Source organism: Halichoerus grypus, chromosome 7 (assembly GCF_964656455.1).
Source record: "Halichoerus grypus chromosome 7, mHalGry1.hap1.1, whole genome shotgun sequence".
NCBI lineage: Eukaryota > Metazoa > Chordata > Mammalia > Carnivora > Phocidae > Halichoerus > Halichoerus grypus.
This window is the reverse complement of record NC_135718.1, coordinates 72,208,057-72,228,102: the sequence shown is the minus strand read 5'-3', so window position 1 is coordinate 72,228,102 and position 20,046 is coordinate 72,208,057. Positions and strand designations below refer to the sequence as shown.

Here is a 20,046-nt window from a genome sequence, read left to right as displayed (position 1 = left end):
TGAGTGTCTGACTCTTGGTTTGGGCTCAGGTAATGATCTCAGGGTCGTGGGATCGAGCCTCTTGTTGGGCTCCATGCTCAGCGTGGAGTCTGTTTGGGATTCTCCCTCTCCTCTCCCCAAAATAAATAAATAAATAAAATCTTAAAAAAAAAAAAAGAGGGACCCTTGGGTGGCTCAGTTGGTTAAGCGTCGGCTCAGGTCATAATCTCAGGCTCCTGGAATCGAGTCCTGCATCAGGCTCCCTGCTCAGTGGGGAGCCTGCTTCTCCCTCTGCCTCTGCCATTCCCCCTGGTCATGCTCACTCCCTCTGACAAATAAATAAAATCTTAAAAAAAAAAAAAAAGAAAAGAACGCACAAAATATAACAGCTAGTGCTACAAGTGTCTTCCAGACATCTCTGTGAAAAGATGCCCATTAATTAATGGTCATAAAACATCCTACACAATTAACTTGAACTCATGGGTTAATACTGAAACTTACATTACTAACATTATTGCTTATTGCACTACTATATATTTTACTAGCTAGTATATAGTAAAAATAAGCCATACCACTCGTTAAGGTCCAGTATATTCAATCACATAAAATGTGAGGTTGCATTACTACAAGATTAATGGAATAACCAGAGGAAGTCTGTAGTAGCCAGCTGGAGGTGGGGACGGTTTGAGGAGCTGAACGCCAATTGCGTTATATCTGAATTCACATTATTGTGGAGTCCTTTATAATGAGTCTTTTTCTGTATTCTAACCACCAAATATCAGCCTTATATGTATGGCAACAAAACCTGTTCTTTTTTTTTTTTTTTTTTTTTTTTTTTTTAAATTTTATTTATTTATTTGAGACAGAGAGAATGAGAGAGAGAGAGCACATGAGAGGGGTGAGGGTCATAGGGAGAAGCAGGCTCCCTGCCGAGCAGGGAGCCCGATGCGGGACTCGATCCAGGGACTCCAGGATCATGACCTGAGCCGAAGGCAGTCGCTTAACCAACTGAGCCACCCAGGCGCCCAACAAAACCTGTTCTAATGACAGGGAAAATGCAAAGTAAGGGTCAGATAAGAGACATCTCAAAGGACAAATCCGGGTGCCTGGGTGGCTCAGTTGATTAAACATCTGCCTTCAGCTCAGGTCATGATCCCCGAGCCCTGGGATTGAGTCCCACGTCAGGCTCCCTGGCTCAGTGGAGAGACTCCTTCTCCCTCTCCTTCTCCCCCTCCCCCTGCTTGTGCTCTCTCACTCTCGCTCTATCTCAAATAAAATCTTTAAAAAAAGAAAGGACGATCGCAATGCCTGGGTGGTTCAGTCAGTTAAGCATCTGCCTTTGGCTCAGGTCATGATCCCAGGGCCCTGGGACCGAGTCCCGCACTGGGCTCCTTGCTCAGTGGGGAACGTGCTTCTCCCTCTGCCTGCAGCTCTCCCTGCTTGTGCTTTCTCTCTGACAGGAAAATCTTAAAAAAAAAAAAAAAAAAGGATGAACCTATAGGACTTGGGACGACTGGATAGAGGTGATGAGGGTAAATAAATTACTCCTGGATCACTTGAAGCATAAAGACGGTGATAGAAAAGGCAGGGGTTGAAGTGGTTTCATTCCATTGTTTGGATTGGTAGAGGGATCGAAGGGAAGTATAGGTTGGTTTTAATTACGTTATTTCAAGGTGATGATGGAAAGCTTAAATGAGTAGGCAGTAACAGGACCTGAATTTGAGGTCAGGCTTTGGATAAAATAGTAATCACAGACAAAACAGTAAGCAGTCTAAGAATCCTTTCAGAAGTGAACAGAACATTGAGTAAGAATCATTTGAGAAAGTTAGAGGTAGAACCACATTAACACAAAAGTTAACATGTGAAGTTTATGTTATCTTTTCACACACTTTTTTTAATGGAAACCTTGAGAGGTGGGAGATTAGTTTCAAGTAGATTTATTCATTATAAATATTTATTAAGTGCTTCTGGGAATACAAGGGTGAATAAGTCACAGTCCTTGCCCTTAATGAGTTTCCAATGCAATGGGAGACAAGTAAAAAAGTAATTAGGGGCCCCAATTCCAGCACTAAAAATGCTATTTAATAACTGGCTATTTACTTACTAGTCTCCATTACAGGAAGGAATAGTGTCTTTATCACTCTTACATCTCCAAAGCCTAGCGTAGATCTAGCACATAGGCATTCAGGAAGTATTCTAAAAAAATTAAATGAAAATAGACAGTCTCAGCAATGATGAGTACTATTTTATGGCAGAGCATAAGCTGTGTGGGGAGAGTGAAGTGTTAGGAAATATCGTTAGTTATGGTGGGTTGGAGATCAGATTTTGGAAAGCCTTATATGTGATGCCAAGGGATTTATAGGTGGCAGTACTGAGGATCCAAAGAGAATGTCAGAGGGGTGCCTGGGCAGCTCAGCTGATAACTGGCTCTTGGTTCCAGTTTAGGTCATGATTTCAGAGGGAGTGGAATTAACCCAGCATCGGGCTCTGTCAGAGCACAGCATGGAGTCGGCTTCAGATTCTTTCTCCCCTTCACTCCTCCTTTGCTCCTCCCTGCTCATGTGCTCTCTCTCTAAAATAGATTTAAAAAATCCAAAAAGGCCAAACAAACCAAAGAGAATGTAAGACACGGGAATGACAATCAGATTTATGCTTTGGAAAGACGACTTTGGTTGGAATGTATGTTACTATAATAGACAAGTGCTTTCCAAACTTTTGAACACATTTAAGTGTGCACATAGAATGGGAGGCTGGCTGTACAGAACAACGTGCTCTGACCTGTATTCAAGTTCCTGGCTCTGCTCAGCAAACGCTTGAAGAAAAAAACAAATCATCTGGTACCCAACAGGTACTTCATCTATGTACATTTCCTTCCCCTTTTCCTTCCTCTGAATACACTGATTAAAAAAAGAGCCAATGGATAAAACTTGAAGATATATGGCAGGGGACTGATATAGGCCCTCAAGAGGCAGAAAGGGAGGGAAACAAGAGCAGGAGGGCTTCCTTGGCCTAATGGCATGAGGACAAACAACTTTTCTTGAGATGAAAGGCAGACAATTTGAAGACAGACCTAAGAAGTAGGCAGGAGGAAAGTTTGCAGAGTTTCCACTAACTGGGAAAAGAGTGGAAAAGAAGCAGGGGACATTAGATTGACAAATGTGAAAACTCCATCAGGATTAGATAAAGGGCTTATTGAGGCCTTAACATGTTAACCTGCAATGGTTCTAACAGCAGTTCTGGAAACGCTCCCCGGCAGCACTGAGCAAGTTGGGAGAACAAAGATGGGGGTGGTTGGAAGCATCCAGGATTGGGAGCTGGCAGGATGAGAAAGGCCTGAGGAAAGTGATCTGAGAAAGCTCTTGAAAGGCCGCCTTTAGTGAATGACTGTAGGGCATAGGTCAGGAAAGGAAGGAAGTCAAGTTAGAAGTTAACAGAGTGGAATAGAGTAGAATAGAGAAGAGCTGGTGGATTTAAAATCTTGCCGAAAGTGATTTATGGCAACATAATTTAGCCTTCATTCTTTTGGCTTTGGCAAGGAAAAAAATCAATTTATTTTTTGAACCTCCACAGACTAGAAAATGTGCAAATGTTTTAAAATTACAGGTCTTCTACATGACAAAATCCAACTTACTTTGGTTCCAAGACATTCCTTTAAGCAGAAAAAAAAAATACCGTAGTTTAAACCTAAGTAGATAAATGAATATATTTTATTAGATTTAAACTACTCTTACATTGTTTTTCTTCTGTATTGACAACTGTGATTATAATTCAAGTGAAAAGAATAGATTTTTGATTACTTAATGGATAAAATGACTCTTTTTTAAGTCCCCAATTCAAGGTCAAGCATTTCTGTCATTGACAAAGACCAGATACAAATGACAAAAGAATCATGAATAGCACCAGGCCAAGATTAATTTGATTAGGTAAGGAATAATCAATTTAAACAGTCTTCATCTTAAAGGTAAATATTTTGTCTATATAGTTAGCATCAGATCTTTTTTGAATAATCTTTACGTTTTTAAGTAATGGAGTCATAAACACAGAGTTCAAGTTTCCATAATGCAGCATAAATACCCATGATTTTAAGTTTCCCTTATGTCAATTAAAATGGAAGATTCAAACTATTTTAAAAGCTAGTAAATGTAGTACCCAACTCTTCAACGACTTCAGCTGAAGGCTTCAGTGAGATTTTCTCATATAAGTACATAGTGATTAAATCTGATATAACATATTATAATGGAACTAAACAAGCAAAATGCAATGTTTCTGAAAAACACAGTTTCATTTTGGGAGGTCAGCAACACTTGTAAATGAAGGAATCAGGGTTTTTCTTTTCTTTTCTCCTACCTCTTGTTGCCAGATGGCTCCAGGGGCTTGGTGGTGGAAAGTACACAAAAGGGATAGAGAGTCAGGGTTAAAGCACTATAAAGCTAATTAGTGCCTGATAGCATAGCCTTTGACTACTTTTCAGCCAGGCACTAGCTCTCAGGTTAACACTTCTCGTTCCTTTAATCACAGAGATTAAAGATACCTACTTCCCTTTCTATTCAAGCACCAATTGCCTTCAAGGGGAAGTAGTGACCTGGGTGGCAAGGAAAAGAACATTTCCCCCTGCTTTTGTACTTAAGGTGAGCAAACAGCTCTTTTATGATTTTTACTACTAACCAATAGGAAAATATAAAAAGGCTTAAATTAAGGCTCCTTCCTAAAATACTTTTTCCATATACCCTTGTTTCTTCACAAATGGAAAGCCATTGCTGTATCCAGATATTAATCAGTTTTTGGATCACAAATTACAAGGAAAAATGAATGAATTTGGGCTAACATATAAATTTCATTAGGTGGAGACTCCTTGGTTAAAGAGCAGAATTTGCTGGGCAGGAAGAAGAAAAAAAGGAAGGGGGTAAGAAGAAAGACCAGTGCACTTACTGAGTATCACGGTCAGCTCTTTCATGGAAGACTTCAGTGAGGGAGTTTCCAAGAAGAGACTGAGATATTCTAAGTAGCAACATTTAGGAAGAAAGAGGAGGTCCAGTGGTCTCTGGGCCAGCTCGCTACAGAAACTGGTCCCAAGGAGTCACTGGCTTGAAACTGGGGTAGACGAATGGGGAATTGCCCATACGGTACAGTTAGGAAGTATCTGGATAAAAATTCCTGGAAGCTGAAGTCTTCTTTATTGACAGAATCAACAGAACATTTGTGGCAGTTGTCCATAAGGTCCAAACATAGCACATTCTGACATTCAAATTAGACCTATTTAAATGTGGCTCCTTTTGATTCCTTCAACTTTGTATATGATGATTATCTGTACAAAGGGGTTCTAAATGGAAACAACCTCATTCACATCACCCCTATTCACTCAGTTTGTGGAGAGTGACAGCTTGGTCCAAATTTTTTAAAAAGTGATAGGCTAAAAGACAAAAAAAAATAGTCAACTGCAATAAGCTACCAGGCTTAATCAAGAATGGCTTAATATTATTCATCCTCTTCTTTGAACATTTTGCTTAAGTGCTTTATTAGAGCTACAAGCTCAGGGTTCCCACCACGTGCATCAATTTGTTTATAGGCTTTAGATTCAAGCTCTTTAAGAGTACTCCGAGTGTATTCAAAAGAACCTACATTCTCAAGATAATGTACACAGTATTTTTTAATATCTACATTTTCGGTTCTCTGGCGCAAGATATTCTGCACCTGGGTACTTTCAGGCCTTGACCAAATAGCGTGAATAGTAGGGAATGAAAACTTTCCCTCTGTTAGATCTTCACAAAAGCTTTTGTTTTCACTGTATTCTTTGGAGTGTAGATTAGCATAATCATCCCTAATTTGGAAAAAGAGCCCAAGTGTATTAAGTAGTGGCTTTAGATCTTCTTTGTAATCAGAGAACAACTGCATGAGACCTACTGCTAATCCAAATAGTCCACCTGTCTTTTGCAGCACCATCGCTTTATATTCTTCTTCAGTGGGACAAGTGTAATTATCCCTCCAATAAATATCTAGACCTTGTCCCTGATGGAGTTCCAAAAGCTGGTGGGTAAAAAGCTTCACTGCATCTGGGTGATCAAGGGTTAAGACTTTCTCTAGGCCAAGAAAATATACATAATTGGCAGAATTGATGACAGATGGAATTCCATAGATGCTGTGTGCCACTGGAAAGCCACGTCGGAGTTTTGAGTTGTCTTCAATATCATCGATGAGCAAACTGGCATTATGCAACATTTCTGTCACTTCAATGATAATCTAACAAAAAAGACAAGTGATAATTTCATTTTATTTGAGCTATTCAAAACAGCTTATAAACACTTAACAGATTATGAGAGTCTCAGATTTCCTAGTTTTTGCAATGGATAATTATTTAGCAACCTCAATATAAAACAATACAAGTATGCACATTAAACTCAATTATGAGCAAGAGGTATTTTATGTGACATCTATTAATTTATTAGGGATTAAGAATGAGGTTAGGGGCACCTGGGTGGCTCAGTTGGTTAAGCGACTGCCTTCAGCTCAGGTCATGATCCTGGAGTCCCTGGATCGAGCCCCGCATCGGGCTCCCTGCTCAGCGGGGAGTCTGCTTCTCCCTCTGACCCTCCTCCCTCTCATGCTCTCTGTCTCTCATTCTCTCTCTCTCAAATAAATAAATAAAATCTTTAAAAAAAAAAAAAAAAAAAAGAATGAGGTTAGAATTGCCTAAATACCTGTAGCTTGTCTTCTGGAACTTTTAGCCAATGATTAAATGCCTGTGAAAGTTTGGTTCTCACTTGTTTACCTGAAATTAAAGAATAAAATTTGGAAATAAAATTAATATTTCAGTTATTAAAAATACATTCAGAAACCTCCTTGAAAACTGTTCAAACTTGAATCCAGCCCCATCACTGCTGGGCCCCTACTGCCCCCTCTACCAAAATTCACATTCTAAAAGCTCACAGCCTTTTGAAATTAGGACATGCAAAGAGATTCTAAAGTATTCAAATGGCCCACTAGTAAGCCCACTCCTTTCATCTTAACTTGTATCAACAATTTTGGAATGAAATGGGCATTTTACGAACTATGATCTAATTCATTCCTTTTTTGAAAAATAAGTCGGTCTAGTCAGTGGCAGTTAATTAGCAATGTCTGTTTCAGAGAACTATAGGTATTTCTTTTCTTTTTTTTTTTTTAAGATTTTTTATTTATTTGACAGAGACACAGCGAGAGAGGGAACACAAGCAGGGGGAGTGGGAGAGAGAGAAGCAGGCTTCCCGCCAAGCAGGGAGCCTGATGTGGGGCTCGATCCCAGGACCCTGGGACCATGACCTGAGCTGAAGGCAGACGCTTAACGACTGAGCCACCCAGGCACCCAAGAACTATAGGTATTTCTAATGAAATGTACTTTGCTATTGAATTCAATAAAATCTCATAAAATTACCTCTTAAAATTATCTACCATTCCTTTAAATTAAGGTTTTAGAGATTGTACAACTCTGCTTCTTTCCTATCAAAAAATGAGATGACAATTCCCTGAAGTATTCCTTTTTAGCATCCCAGTTTGGTCAAAAGTTAATCTCTTTATTTTGACTAGGGCCATTAGTTTTCCAATATTATCATTTTCTTACATGGAAAGCTCAAGAGGTTTTTGGGTAGTAGTTATCAATAGAAGTCATTTTCGCCCAAATATAAAGGAATGGTAGATAAAAACCCCAACAAGATCTTTTAATAATGTTCTATGAGAGGGGCGCCTGGGTGGCTCAGTCGTTAAGCGTCTGCCTTCGGCTCAGGTCATGATCCCAGGGTCCTGGGATCGAGTCCCACATTGGGCTCCCTGCTCGGCAGGAAGCCTGCTTCTCCCTCTCCCACTCCCCCTGCTCGTGTTCCTGCTCTTGCTATCTCTCTGTCAAATAAATAAATAAAATCTTAAAAAAAAAAAAAAAAGTTCTATGAGCTTCCTGCTAGAGGGAATGCACAGTAACATCCTAATTTCAGATGAGGTTTCAGAAAAAGTTACATAAAAAGTTTCAGTGAACAAAAACAGTTATTTTTTGTGTGTGTGAACAAAAACCTATCTGTTTTCTCTGCACCAGTCACCCAAGCAAATGAATACATAAACTCTCATCACATATCCAAATGAAAGAAAGTTGCACTTTTTGTGAGAAGTCTAAAAGGGAAGGATCTCTTAAGGTTCAAGAAGCAGTATTTTCTGTCTACTAACCTTTAAGGTGAGCACAGTCTGGGTAGCAGCTATATACTTTATACTTTTGATTTACTTTCCAGTTTAACAAAGGCCAATCTGAGCTATACTTACAAAGCACATCTGTGCAAAGTAACCCATACTGCCTAAAAAACAAGTTCAGAAGATGTAGAACACAAAGAATCAATGTAGAGCCACATTTTCCCTTTTGCTTTAGAATGTACTTAGAAAACAGCACAATAAATGGCTTAACTTATAGGTAATGCAGTTGTGTTTTAATATTTTTTTCCTTTAACCAGATTCTGGGGTCTGGATTGATATTTTTAAGGCCCCAAATAGTTTCTAACAGGTACTAGTCATAGAGATCCCTCAAAATTAAAAGAAACAAATGATAATTATCTTTCCTCTTTATTTTTTAAAAAGATTTATTTTAGAAGGAGAGAGAGTGTGTGATTGGGGGTAGGGGCAGAGAGGGAGGGAGAGGGACAAGCAGACTCGGTGCTGAGTGCGGAACCCGAAGCTAGGGCTTGATCCCATGAACCCAAGATCATGACCTGAGCAGAAGTTAAGAGTCTAATGCTCAACTGAGCCACCCAGGTGCCCCCAATTAGCTTTCCTCTTTAAAAGACCTTAATGTTACTAACTCCTGGCCTGGGCACCTACACTAGGACAAATAAATAAAAGTCATTTGATTTCACAAATTTCAGAAAATCCTAATATTAATAATTGTTAATTATTATAATCTTTTATTAGCAAGAGTAACTTTCCAACAGAATAAATGGCCTGGACCACCTTTAAGTCACTTTAGGAACTCCGAAGTTCTCTGTGAAAAATAGGTTTATTATCCATAACGCAATTTCCTATTTTTTTTAAAGATTTAATTAATTAATTAATTAATTAATTTGGGGGGAGGGGAGGAGATCAGATGTACACGCAAAGTGGCAGAAGAAGAGGGAGAGAATCTCAAGCAGACTCCTCATGGAACCCAATGAGGGATCAATCTCATGACCCTGAGACCATGACCTGAGCTGAAATCATGAGATGGGCGCTTAACAAACTGAACCACCCAGGCACCCCCCATTAAAAAAAATTTTTTTAATTTAAATTCAATTTAGTTAACATTATACTGTATTATTAGTTTGTGGGGTAGAATTTACTGATTTTATCAGTTGCATATAACACCCAATGCTCATTACATCAAGTGTCCTCCTTAACCCCCATCACCCAATCCCCTACTCCCTATTTTTTTCCCTATTTCTTTTTAAAGATCTTTATTTTTATTTGTTTTGTAATTTACTTTTTAAAGATTCTATTTATTCATTTCAGATAGAGAGGGAGAGAGCACAAGTCGGGGGGAGGGGCAGAGGGAGAGGGAGAAGCAGACTCCCCACTAGTGGGGAGCCCGACGTGGGGCTTGATCCCAGGACCCCAAGATCATGACCTGAGCCAAAGGCAGACGCTTAACTGACTGAGCCACCCAGGCAACATGAAGATTTTTATTTTTTTAAGTATTCTCTACACCCACTGTGGAGCTTAAATTTACAATCCCAAGGTCAAGAGTCACATGCTCCACTGAGTCAGCTAGGTGCTTCATAATTTTCTATTTCTTTAGGAAAATCATCTGAGGTTATATTCTATAATAGATGCAAGATTATATTAAATTAAAAAAAAATGAGAGACATAACAAGAGGTTTAATTGTTATCTAATGGCTTAAAATACTACTTCAAGATAATGATTTAAAAAAAATGTTACAGAAGTTCATTACACAGGTAAACAGTATTGCTAAAATGTAGCTACAGACAGTCCTTGCTTTGTACAGTAGCAGAACAGGAGACGCTCTTTAAGACTCTTTACAGCACTGATAACTGGCATGTTTTACCATAGCCCAGTTCTAGCCAGTGTTTGCAAACTTGTTACAAAATAAGTCCAACAGTAGAGTGCAGGAGTAACATCATGTTTCTCAGCAGGAGACTCTGAAATAAGTGTAGTTACTAGCTGCTGAATAAATATCGCTCAAAAGGGGTCTCTTGGCTTTTTCTTTTTCTGGGGGGGGGGGTGTGGGGGGGGTGTGGGTGGGGCAGAGGGAGACAGAATCTGATCTCACCACCCTGAGATCATGACCTGAGCTGAAATCAAGAGTCAAGATGCTTAACTGACTAAGCCACCCAGACACCCCTTGGCTTTTTCTTAAATAGCAGGCAACTTTTCCTTTTCATTATTCTTCTTTTGTGTTTTTTCTTTGATTCGTTTTTTTTTTTTTTTAATTTGAGAGAGAACGCGCGTGCGTGTGCGATGAGGGGAGGGGCAGAAGGATAGGAAGAGAAGCGGACTCCCTGCTGAGTGAGAGCCCCAACATGGGGCTTGATCCCAGGACCCTGAGATCATGACCTGAGCTGAAGTTAGATGCTCAACTGACTGACCCACCCAGGTAACCCCCTGGTTAACTTTTTGAGTGTACTTACGATCATTGTTTATGCAGTTATATATCAATAAAAAGCAGCACCAAGCCAAGGGCAAGCAGTCGACGTTGTCTGCCCTGGGTGTAGGCAATAAAGAGGTGCACTATCTGTAATGAATATAAAAATAGTAACAGACTGACTAGTTTTTAAAAAAGTGTGTATCTTCTTTGTCCTTTGGATCTTGAGGATTTCATCTTTAAAACGTTTGGATTTTAACTTATGAGGATTTTATTTTTTTTTGTCTCTGGAATCATCATGGTGGAAGGTAATTTATATCCAAAAAACTTAGGATCCTTTCATATTGCTTCTATAGTACTATGGAGTATCTTTATGCTGTCAATTAAATTTCATTTAATAAGCTTTGGTGAGTTATATCAGACAGTATGGCTGGGTATAATTTGAGTTGGGGAGTAGATGGTTCCCTCCATTCCTTCGAAGCATTGACATTAGCAGGTACGTCTCCATTTAGGTCTGCCAGAATAGAAATGACACTAATCATGATGGCTTTCAAGATGTAGCTGGGGAACTACCACTCTTCTGCTTTAGATAACCATATTTATCCTCTCCAGGCTTAGGAAGAATAGAAACACACATAATACCACTGAGGTGTGCCCATAAAGAAAGGTGTGCACTTTAGAACAGAAATGAAAAAGTGTTTATTGTGATTGAGTTGAGAACATCACTGGGTCTATAGGTTAGCTATCTTACGGGCTAAATAGGTTTTTATGGTTGTCAACTAACTTATCATCTTTCACATAATTTCTACAAGAAAGAGCATTCCAAGTTTCAAGTAACTGGTTTGTGAATGAATTTTTATTCATTTTATTCAAGAACCCACACTTATTATATATATGAGTTTTAACTTGTTATTACCATTTTCCAGACCAAGTTAAAAAAATAGCAAAATAAAACATGCATATACATGATTAGGCAGGTGTTACTGTTAAGAAGCTATGTTCAGGTGACCTATCTTTATATAGGAATAATGTGGGCTATGTTTCCAAGTTATGTGACTTAGAGATGCATTACTATTTGGCTCTTAAAGGAACTAGTAGCGTAAGAAATGCAGTGTATGCGTGGTAGTAGAAAACATGAACATGGAAAGTAGAGTAAAGCTTTTTATTGTTACACAAATTGGCATAAAAACCCCTGATATCTAAATAGTGGGGAATAGGAATGTGTGGCATCCCTAAAGAATAAAACCTCCAATGACGTACTCAAATGTTTTCAGTATTTTTTTTTTGTTATGTTGTATAATTGGACATTTTTAAAAGGGAGCTTCAAAAATATCCTTTTTTAAAAAGATTTTATTTATTTGTCAGAGAGCGCGCACAAGCAGGGGGAGTAGCAGGCAGAGGAGACGCAGGCTCCCCACTGAGCAGGGAACCCGATGCAGGACTCAACCCCGAGTGAAAGGCAGACGCTTAACCGAATGAGCCACCCAGGCATCCCCAAAATATCTCTTTTAAGAACAAAAAACTAGGGGCGCCTGGGTGGCTCAGTTGTTAAGCGCCTGCCTTCGGCTCAGGTCATGATCCCAGGGTCCTGGGATCGAGCCCCACGTCGGGCTCCCTGCTCAGCGGGGAGTCTGCTTCTCCCTCTCCCTCTGCCTGCCTCTCTGCCTACTTGTACTATCTCTCTGTCAAATAAATAAATAAAATCTTTAAAAAAAAAAAAAAAAAGAACAAAAAACTAAAAAGTTCTATTTGTCATTTTCCTCATATGTATCACCTTATTAAATAGGAAATCTTAAGAGCTGGTAAGTCTAACCTTTTCTGTATGCTAGCATTTGAATGACCACTACTCTATCACAAGACCCTATAAGGACCATAACTAAACAGTTACCTGGTAACTGAAGTAAATATTTATAGGGTTCTAGAAGAATTCTTTGGGCTGTTTCTTGAGTCTTCTCCATTGTTTTTAAATTTCAAAGCTGATCTGTGAAAAAGGAGAAATATAATCTTAATAACTAAATTAATTTTGAGTTTCAAATGCAAAGGAATTTGTATCTCAAGGTGTTTTTGTACTGGCAGACTTTCAGTTCTGTTGTATAAGAAAATTCTACATATATGAAATCTTGAAACATGCTAAGTGAAAGGAGCCAGTCTTCAGAACAAATCTATAAAGACAGAAAGTAGACTGATGATTGCCTAGAGTTGGGGTAGCAAGAACAGGGAGTATGAAGCTTCTTTCTGTAGGGATTAAAATATTCTAAAATTAGATTGTGGTGACGGTTGCACAACCCTGTATATATACTGAAATTTAAACTTTAAACGGGTGAACTATATATGTAAATTATCTCTCATAAGGAAAAAAAAAAGGAAATCTTCAAGTGATTCATTGGTCAGCCTTAGTTAAAAAACTTATACTAAGCCTTTCTTATTTTACTCAACCATAAAGGCTTAAATTGTTGACATCAAATCAATGTCAAAACAAATCCACAGAATTAGTTACTTCTATATTTGATTTATTACATAAATTAGTAAGCATACTTTTTTCAATGAGCATTAAGATGAATAAATTTTATATACTTTAAGGGGAAAACTTCTCTCTTGTACTTTCTTTACAACCAATCCATTTCAGAGATTCTAATTTAAGACGTGCATTAACTTGAATGCAATTATCAAAAATATTAGCCTGTACCTACAAACACACACACACACACACACACACACACACACACACACACTATTCCCTTGTAGTGATTTATTATCTGAGTTTTACATTCACTTCAATATTTTCTGAAATACCCCTCATGGTCTTCTACAATACTTCTTTACTGTTGAATCCAATCCCCACTTGGTTTCTTTGTAAGTATCTTTTGCAATTTTTATTTCTCCTTATCTTAGGAATCTTCTTTTCTCATTGCTCTGACATCTTGGGCACATTTTAGGTGGTTTCTCACCTTTATCTGCTTTCTTTTGCTTCTATAACAATGATTTGGTATTCAGGATCATGAACCAAAAGGATTGAAAAGTGAGTTTTTAGTAATCTCCTCTTGAGTAACTAGGTGAAACAATCTTAAGAACTGAGCATTCCAGCAAAGGAAATCATCTTAGCAGTATGACCTAAAAGACAAACACTCCATGTAGAAAAGTTTCACACCTGCCTTGACTGACAATTAATACCCAGTATGTCACAGCGGAAAAAAAAGTTCAGAAAATATTTTGAAATTATCTAAAAATTAGTAATCTCTTATCTATACTGTTTATTATTTTATTTATTTATTTTTAAAGATTTTATTTATTTGACAGAGAGAGATCAAGAGAGAGAACACAAGCAGGTTGGGCTGCAGCCCAAGACAGAGGGAGAAGCAGGCTCCCCGCTGAGCAGGGAGCTGATGCGGGACTTGATCCCAGGACCCTGGGATCATGACCTGAGCCGAAGGCAGACGCTTAACCGACTGAGCCACCCAGGCACCCCTCTTATCTATACTGTTTAACTTTGACATGTTACCCCATTCTTAAGAAATTAAAAAAAGAAAGATGACAAGCAGGGCGCCTGGGTGGCTCAGTCGTTAAGCGTCTGCCTTCGGCTCAGGTCATGGTTCCAGGGTCCTGGGATCGAGCCCTGCATCGGGCTCCCTGCTTGGCGGGAAGCCTGTTTCTCCCTCTCGCACTCCCCCTGCTTGTGTTCCCTGTCTTGCTGTGTCTCTCTCTGTCAAATAAATTAAAATCTTTAAAAAAAAAAAAAAAAAAGGTGACAAGCAGGAAGAATAATCACTTACATAAAAGATTACTGAACAGAAAGAATTAGGGGTAGGATAAACAAAAAAGGGCATCTTTTATACACTTCTGCATTTAAAACAGTTGGTAGCCATCTCTTCACAACTAGGTTGAGAGCAATAATCATGTTTATCTTTTTTCACAACCTCCAGAACACATTTAACTTACGAGTTATGTGTCCACCTTTCAAGAACTCTTTTGTCTCTATCTGGAGACAAGTATACTTTGCCCAGACGTCAGAGCTAACTAATCTTTATTCCAATTCTTAAGGCTTTGGTTGATGCCATTAAAATACAAAAATACTAATTATTACGTGAATTAATGTTCCTTTCCTAGAGGATGTTTATACACAAGTATTCTCAGTAGCAGGAAAACACAGGAACCTCAATTTTTCTAGGTATTGAAAAGTAATCTGTTTTGTGTCTTCTTAAGTCTCAGGGGTTCTACACACTGTGGCCTATACCCTATCTGATTTTTTTTCCCTTTTTTTTTTTTTTTTTAAACACAAAGGACTCCTATTATGGCTAGAAATTTCAGCCATCAGGTACTAGACTCAAATATATTGAGGCATTAGTGTTACATGAAATCTACTAACTTGTTTTTAGATTGAATAACTACAGAATGCCTCTGTGAGAGAGTCTGAAACTACTCACTTTCAAAACTGGAAAAGTGCCTTTAATTTGTTCCTACAATTGATGGATGAATATTAATATAAAAATAGATTATCCCCTGTGTGTGGACTAGTACTGAAATAATCTCCTAGTTGGGCTCCCTGCATTTGCCCCTCAATCTAGACCTCTACTCTTCAGCCATCTTTGCAAAATTCAGATCTCGCCCTATTTCCCAACCAACTGAGAACCCTTCAAAGACATCCCTTTGCTCTTAAGGTAAAAACAAAACTCCTTAACAAACTAAGATTGGACTACTCTCCCGCCTCCCCCACCCCCAACTTCAGTTCTTCATACTTTATCTCATTATTATTTTTGTTATTATGTTAGTTCTTCACACTTTAAAAGCTCCCTCTAGATACAAGGCTTTCCAACATATTTTTTCTGCCTGGAATGTTCTTTCCTTAGTTAACTCCTGCTAACCCACTCTCAGCTCGATCCTCACTCTACTTCCCTTAAGCAAAATTCCCTATTTTAAATCATCACGTAACTCTCCTTTGTAGCAGTCACCACTGTTACCAGTTTCACACTCGTGTGTCCATTTTACTTCATATCTGTCTGTACGGATTTTCTATATGGTAGGTGTTCAATAGATATGTGAAGGATTGAATGAACAGAAATTGCCTTCTAACGCGCTAGAGGACGAAATCAGGGCGCACCCTTGCAATATAAAAAGTTAAAATACCGTGCAAGTTTTTTTTTTTTTAAGGGAATGATCTGGTTTCAAAATCGCTAAATACTGACATACAAAATAAGTGTAGCTGTGAAACGCCGAATGAATCCTTCCACTCAAACTTTGGGAGATGATAAACCTGAAGAAAATTGCCCGAGATACAGGCAGTGGATTTAAATAACTTCAAGGCCGATTTTTAACAGACTTGGCAAAAGGGCTTCAAGGGGGTACTCTGCTAGTCCAGAGCCTGCAGGGTCGGTGAGGTTCCTGCTTCCTCTCCGCTCAGATGCCTCCTTCCGCCCTACTCGGTCACCTACAGCTCCTCCCCTTCTCTAGCAAGGATGGAAAATTCATACACAATCCGGTTCAGCATCCGGGTCCTCACCCTCCTTTCTTTCTTTCCTTTCGACCCCGCCTTCCAGCCTCCCCCGCCCTCATTCCCATCCGGGTTTCCCCCGGCCGCCACCACAGCCGCTCACGGTTCAACGGTGATATCACAACTTTCGCGCTGCCGGTCCGGGAGTAGTAGTACCCAGCATCAACTTCCCACTTTATAGTTCACACCAAGACGCCGCCTGACGCCTACATGGATCCCTCCCCCTACTTCACCACAGAACTCTCCACCCTCCTCAGCCGCCAGCGACACCGCATTACTCGGTGCAAGAAAATGCGCCATCCCGGTCACACTGCGCAGGCGTCGTTGCCGCCTCCCCACTGCTTTGTCGCTCCGCCCCTCCCCCCCCCCACTTCTCGTCTCATGCAGACGCGGAGCATTGCGGATCTTGCAGTTCTCCTGGGCAAGGGCTTGCGCATTGGCCCTGGAGGTTGGACTACATTTCCCGGGAAGCTTTGAGGCGTAACTTTCTGTTTCCATAGAAGTGGTGGGAAAATGGCGTCGTTGTTTGTATCCCGGGGACCAATAAGAATAGGGTATAGGCGGGTTCTAAAGAATGTTAACCAATCCGAGGTCGTCTAAGAGGCCCTCCGGGAAAGAGGTAGGGGAGGGGAAAATATCTAGGGGAGGGGAGAAAGAAGGGAGGGGGGACACTTGGGGTTGGGGGGGGAAGCGATGTTTGCCCGTCAGTCGAGTCCGGAGTGAGGAGCTCGGGCGCCGGAGCGGAGGGAGACTCTTGAGCTTAAGCTTGCCGCCGCCACGGCCACCGCCTGGACCTTTGCCCGGAGGGAGCCGCAGAGGGTCTGGCGCCGCCGTCCTCTGGAGGGCAGCGCGATTCGGTGCCCGGACCTTCAGTCCGGGAGGGATTTTTCGTCGTCCCCCCCTCCCCCCAGCGAGGGAGCCCGAGCGGCCGCCAAACAAAGGTACCAGTCGCCGCCGCGGGAGGAGGAGGAGCCGGAGCTTCAGCCTCAGCAACCGCTGGACCCGCCGCCCTTCTTCCCCCATCTCTCCCCCGGGCCTACTGGTTTTGGGGGGGAGTAGGGGAGGGAACTCTGGACGTGCCAGGGTCAGAGCTCGCCTCCGCGGAAGGTAGGGGCATTTTCTGAGGCTTTCACCGTCTCGTAAGGGGGTCTTTTCGGGAGTCACCGGGCCCAGCCGAGGAGCAGGGGACGATCACTCGGGGGTCTCGCCGGGCGCCCGGATTCGGGGCTTCGGCCTCCCGGGAGCCCCCGCCCCCGTGCAGTTGCCGAGCCCGAGTCGCCCCCCAGCCTGGCGGCCGCACACTCAGCGCTTTACCGGCTCCGGGCCGCGATGGGGGGCCCGGGCCGGCGCGGGGGGCTGTGCCGCTTCCCGGCCCCTCGGTCCTCTGGCGGTCTCCGCGGTCCGGCAGCCGGGGATCCCCCTCGCACTTGTCTGGTCTCCGCCTCGGAACGGGACGTGGGCAGCGGTTGTGCGGTGGGTCGGTCCTGCCCGCGGCCCTCCGGCCCGCCTGGCCTCTCCGCCGCCCCCATCCGGGGCCCCTTGGGCCCGGGCCTGCTCCGGCTCGGACGCGGGGCTGCGCGACCCTCTGGGGCGCCGACCCGCTCGGCCTGGCCCGGAGGCCCTCCGGGAGGACAGCCGGCCCCGCGCCGGCCCCCGGGCTTGTTGTGAGTTTCTTCTCTGACAGAAATGGCGTCATTGTCGGAGACGGGAAACTCCGTCGGGTCCCGACAATGGGGACGGGAAGCTGCCGAGCTGTGTAGGTGGCTGGGTTTGCGGGGCTGGCGAGGCCACAGGGAGCCCCTCATCGGCGTTTCGTGTTTCGGAGGCTGACGTCCGCTACGGCTCTTGCTTCGGGGTTTAGGCTTCGCTCGGTTCCCACCGCCTCCGCCAGTGCAGAGGGGTGCCTGTGGTGTTGACCGGGTGTCTTTTGTTTCCCCTCCAGGTGCAGGTGAATCTGGTGTTTTCGAGGGGATCGCGGTCCCGGAATCATCATGAAGGTAAGATTGCTTACAGAAAATGACCTCTGGGGTTGTAGAATTGGGGAAGTGGGGGGGGGGGGTTGATCGAGGTCGTGTGTGGGGCCTCCCAGTTTTGCAGAGGAAGGTGTGTTTGGTAGCTTGGAGCCCGAGCCCCTTTCCCGGGAGACGATGGGGTTCAGCTGGTGTGGCTCTCTGTCGGTTTAGCTGTGGAGTTGGGGCCACTTATAGGATGTCGCACTGAGCATAATTCTCCCATATAGAACGTCTCTTTTTGCAGGGTAAGGCAGGAGTAACTGCATGAAATAAAGTGTTTTAAAAGGTAAAACAGAAAAAGCAGGTCAAGTAATCTGACTCTAGAAACTGAACTGTATGGTGGTTCTAGCGATTACACTGATGAAAGAAAATCTCGTTTATTGTGTGAACGGTACTGTGAATTTTTAGCAGAAGACCTATTCGGTTAGCCATGAAAATAATCTGAATTGAAAGATTTTTAAAGAGAATCTTTGTGATCTTTACACAACTCAGAGATAGCAGTTTTTCCTTGTATTTCCTGGGATTTAGGATTATATGGTTTATTTTTCTTTGTTGATCCATTTAGTCTGTAAATTGTTAGATGTTGTGATAAAACCAATGTGGATTGATGTGGAAAACCCATGGCCAGGTTACTCTTAAATGTAAACATGTTAACTGAATGGAGGATAGTGTGTAAAAAGTAGAATTTACTTAATTGGTGGAAGAGATCATGGCAGTGAAAGTATAGGTTGTTTTTTTTAGAGACTATGTAATTGAATGCTGTCATTTTTTAATACACTGGAGAATAAAAAGCCTTAGATATCTGGCCTTTCGAGATTCAACTGGTGGAACTCAGAAACTAGAGATATTTTTCATCCATGACAAATTCGGAAGTGCTTGAAAGGGTAGGGTGTGTTCACAAGTATAGAAATGCATAGAATAGTATGTGAAAATGTAAATGTTGTCTACTTTTGATAGTTCCTTTGAATTATTTGAAAACAAGTTTTCTTCTGTTCAGGATCAACTGCTTTTATAGTACTGCATCTAAATGAAAATTCGTAATGCTTGTGTTTATGGAAGAAAGTAAAAGCTGTGACTACTTAAATATGTATCAGCTATACAAAGTAATTAAGTTTAGTCTAGTTTTTCTTTTTTTTTAGTTTTTTTTCTTCTTGAGTTTGGGGTGCTATAAACTACCTGAAACAGTTTATATCTGTTGAATTCCTGTCTCATCTTCATGTAAATGAAAAAAATAATCAGTTATGTTTCAGAAACAGATCCCTTTTGTTAGTCACAGATGCTACCTATAACTCCTGGGACCTGTGTAAAACAGTGACAAGTGAATTTGTTAGGAAAAACCGTATATCTTCCTTGGTGTTGGGTGAGAATTTCTTAAGAAAAGTGTTGGGTTGAATAACATATAATAAATTCAGAAGCTGACTAATACAGGATTTAGTTTGTGATAGATACTGCAATCTGTCATAGTTCCCAGTGTACTGCCTGGCACATCTTGGGTACTCTGTTAACGTTTGATTAAAAGAAATGTAGTAAGTTGAAGGTCCTTAAGATTTAACTTTTCTTTTCTTTCGTTTTCTTCCTTTCATTTCCCCCCCCCCTTTTTTTTTTAACTTGTGTGTTTAAAAAATGAAACTACACTGGAAACTTTAGCCTTAGAAGTGTCATAGTATTAGGCAAATGCAAATTTTTGGTATCATTTTAGAACTACTAATTTTAAGTGCTTAGCATTTCCATTAACATTGCCTTTTTAAAAAGGGGTACTACTAATGTTCAAAGGAAGAGTTATTAAATTTCTAATTTTATACAAGAAGAACTTCCTGTTATTGTATGTATAGTAAGTCTTCTCATTGGGAATCTACTGATAATCAGCAGTACTACAAACTTAGCGTATTTCTTATAACGTAATTTCTTACATGGTGAACATTGAGAGGTTGCCCATGATTGGTATTTTGCTGTAACAAAGTTGTAATTCAAAAAGTATTTAGTAGTGATT

The 20,046-nt window shown here is 41.2% G+C and overlaps 2 protein-coding genes across 11 annotated transcripts in view; one reads left to right on the top strand and one right to left on the bottom strand.

Annotated features, from left to right (window-relative positions):
• Positions 1-5,130: 5,130 nt before the first annotated feature.
• GGPS1 (geranylgeranyl diphosphate synthase 1) lies at positions 5,131-16,364 on the bottom strand. Of its 4 annotated transcripts, none has more exons than XM_036109750.2 (5): positions 16,148-16,364; positions 13,508-13,670; positions 12,448-12,540; positions 6,675-6,745; positions 5,131-6,216 (listed from the first exon to the last, which is right to left on the bottom strand). In XM_036109750.2, the coding sequence occupies exons 3-5, from the start codon at positions 12,515-12,517 to the stop codon at positions 5,455-5,457; spliced, it is 903 nt and encodes a 300-aa protein (XP_035965643.1). In that variant the 5' UTR covers positions 12,518-12,540; positions 13,508-13,670; positions 16,148-16,364; the 3' UTR covers positions 5,131-5,454. The 4 variants fall into 4 exon arrangements, with proteins under 4 accessions (XP_035965643.1, XP_035965645.1, XP_035965641.1 ...); XM_036109752.2 differs by lacking the exon at positions 13,508-13,670 and adding an exon at positions 10,606-10,709; XM_036109748.2 differs by lacking the exon at positions 13,508-13,670.
• A 352-nt stretch (positions 16,365-16,716) lies between these two features.
• ARID4B (AT-rich interaction domain 4B) overlaps positions 16,717-20,046 on the top strand; it is a 143,549-nt gene continuing 140,219 nt past the window's right edge. For 6 of the 7 annotated variants that reach the window (XM_078077721.1, XM_078077720.1, XM_078077718.1 and 3 more), the window contains exons 1-2: positions 16,717-17,151; positions 17,987-18,041. In XM_078077721.1, coding sequence (XP_077933847.1) covers positions 18,036-18,041 — 6 coding nt within the window. In that variant the 5' untranslated portion in view covers positions 16,717-17,151; positions 17,987-18,035. The remainder of the gene's footprint in view (positions 17,152-17,986; positions 18,042-20,046) is intronic. The other variant, XM_078077719.1, reaches the window with a different exon arrangement.

What these genes read in the sequence shown, in the direction of transcription:
- GGPS1 (XM_036109750.2), bottom strand. Translation starts at nt 12,517, where the DNA reads ATGGAGAAGACTCAAGAAACAGCCCAAAGAATTCTTCTAGAACCCTAT. An exon ending in ATATTTACTTCAGTTACCAG is followed by an intron (nt 6,746 to 12,447) that starts GTAACTGTTTAG and finishes CTTTAATTTCAG; the next exon opens with GTAAACAAGTGAGAACCAAA. An exon ending in TTCCAGAAGACAAGCTACAG is followed by an intron (nt 6,217 to 6,674) that starts GTATTTAGGCAA and finishes CTTTTTTGTTAG; the next exon opens with ATTATCATTGAAGTGACAGA.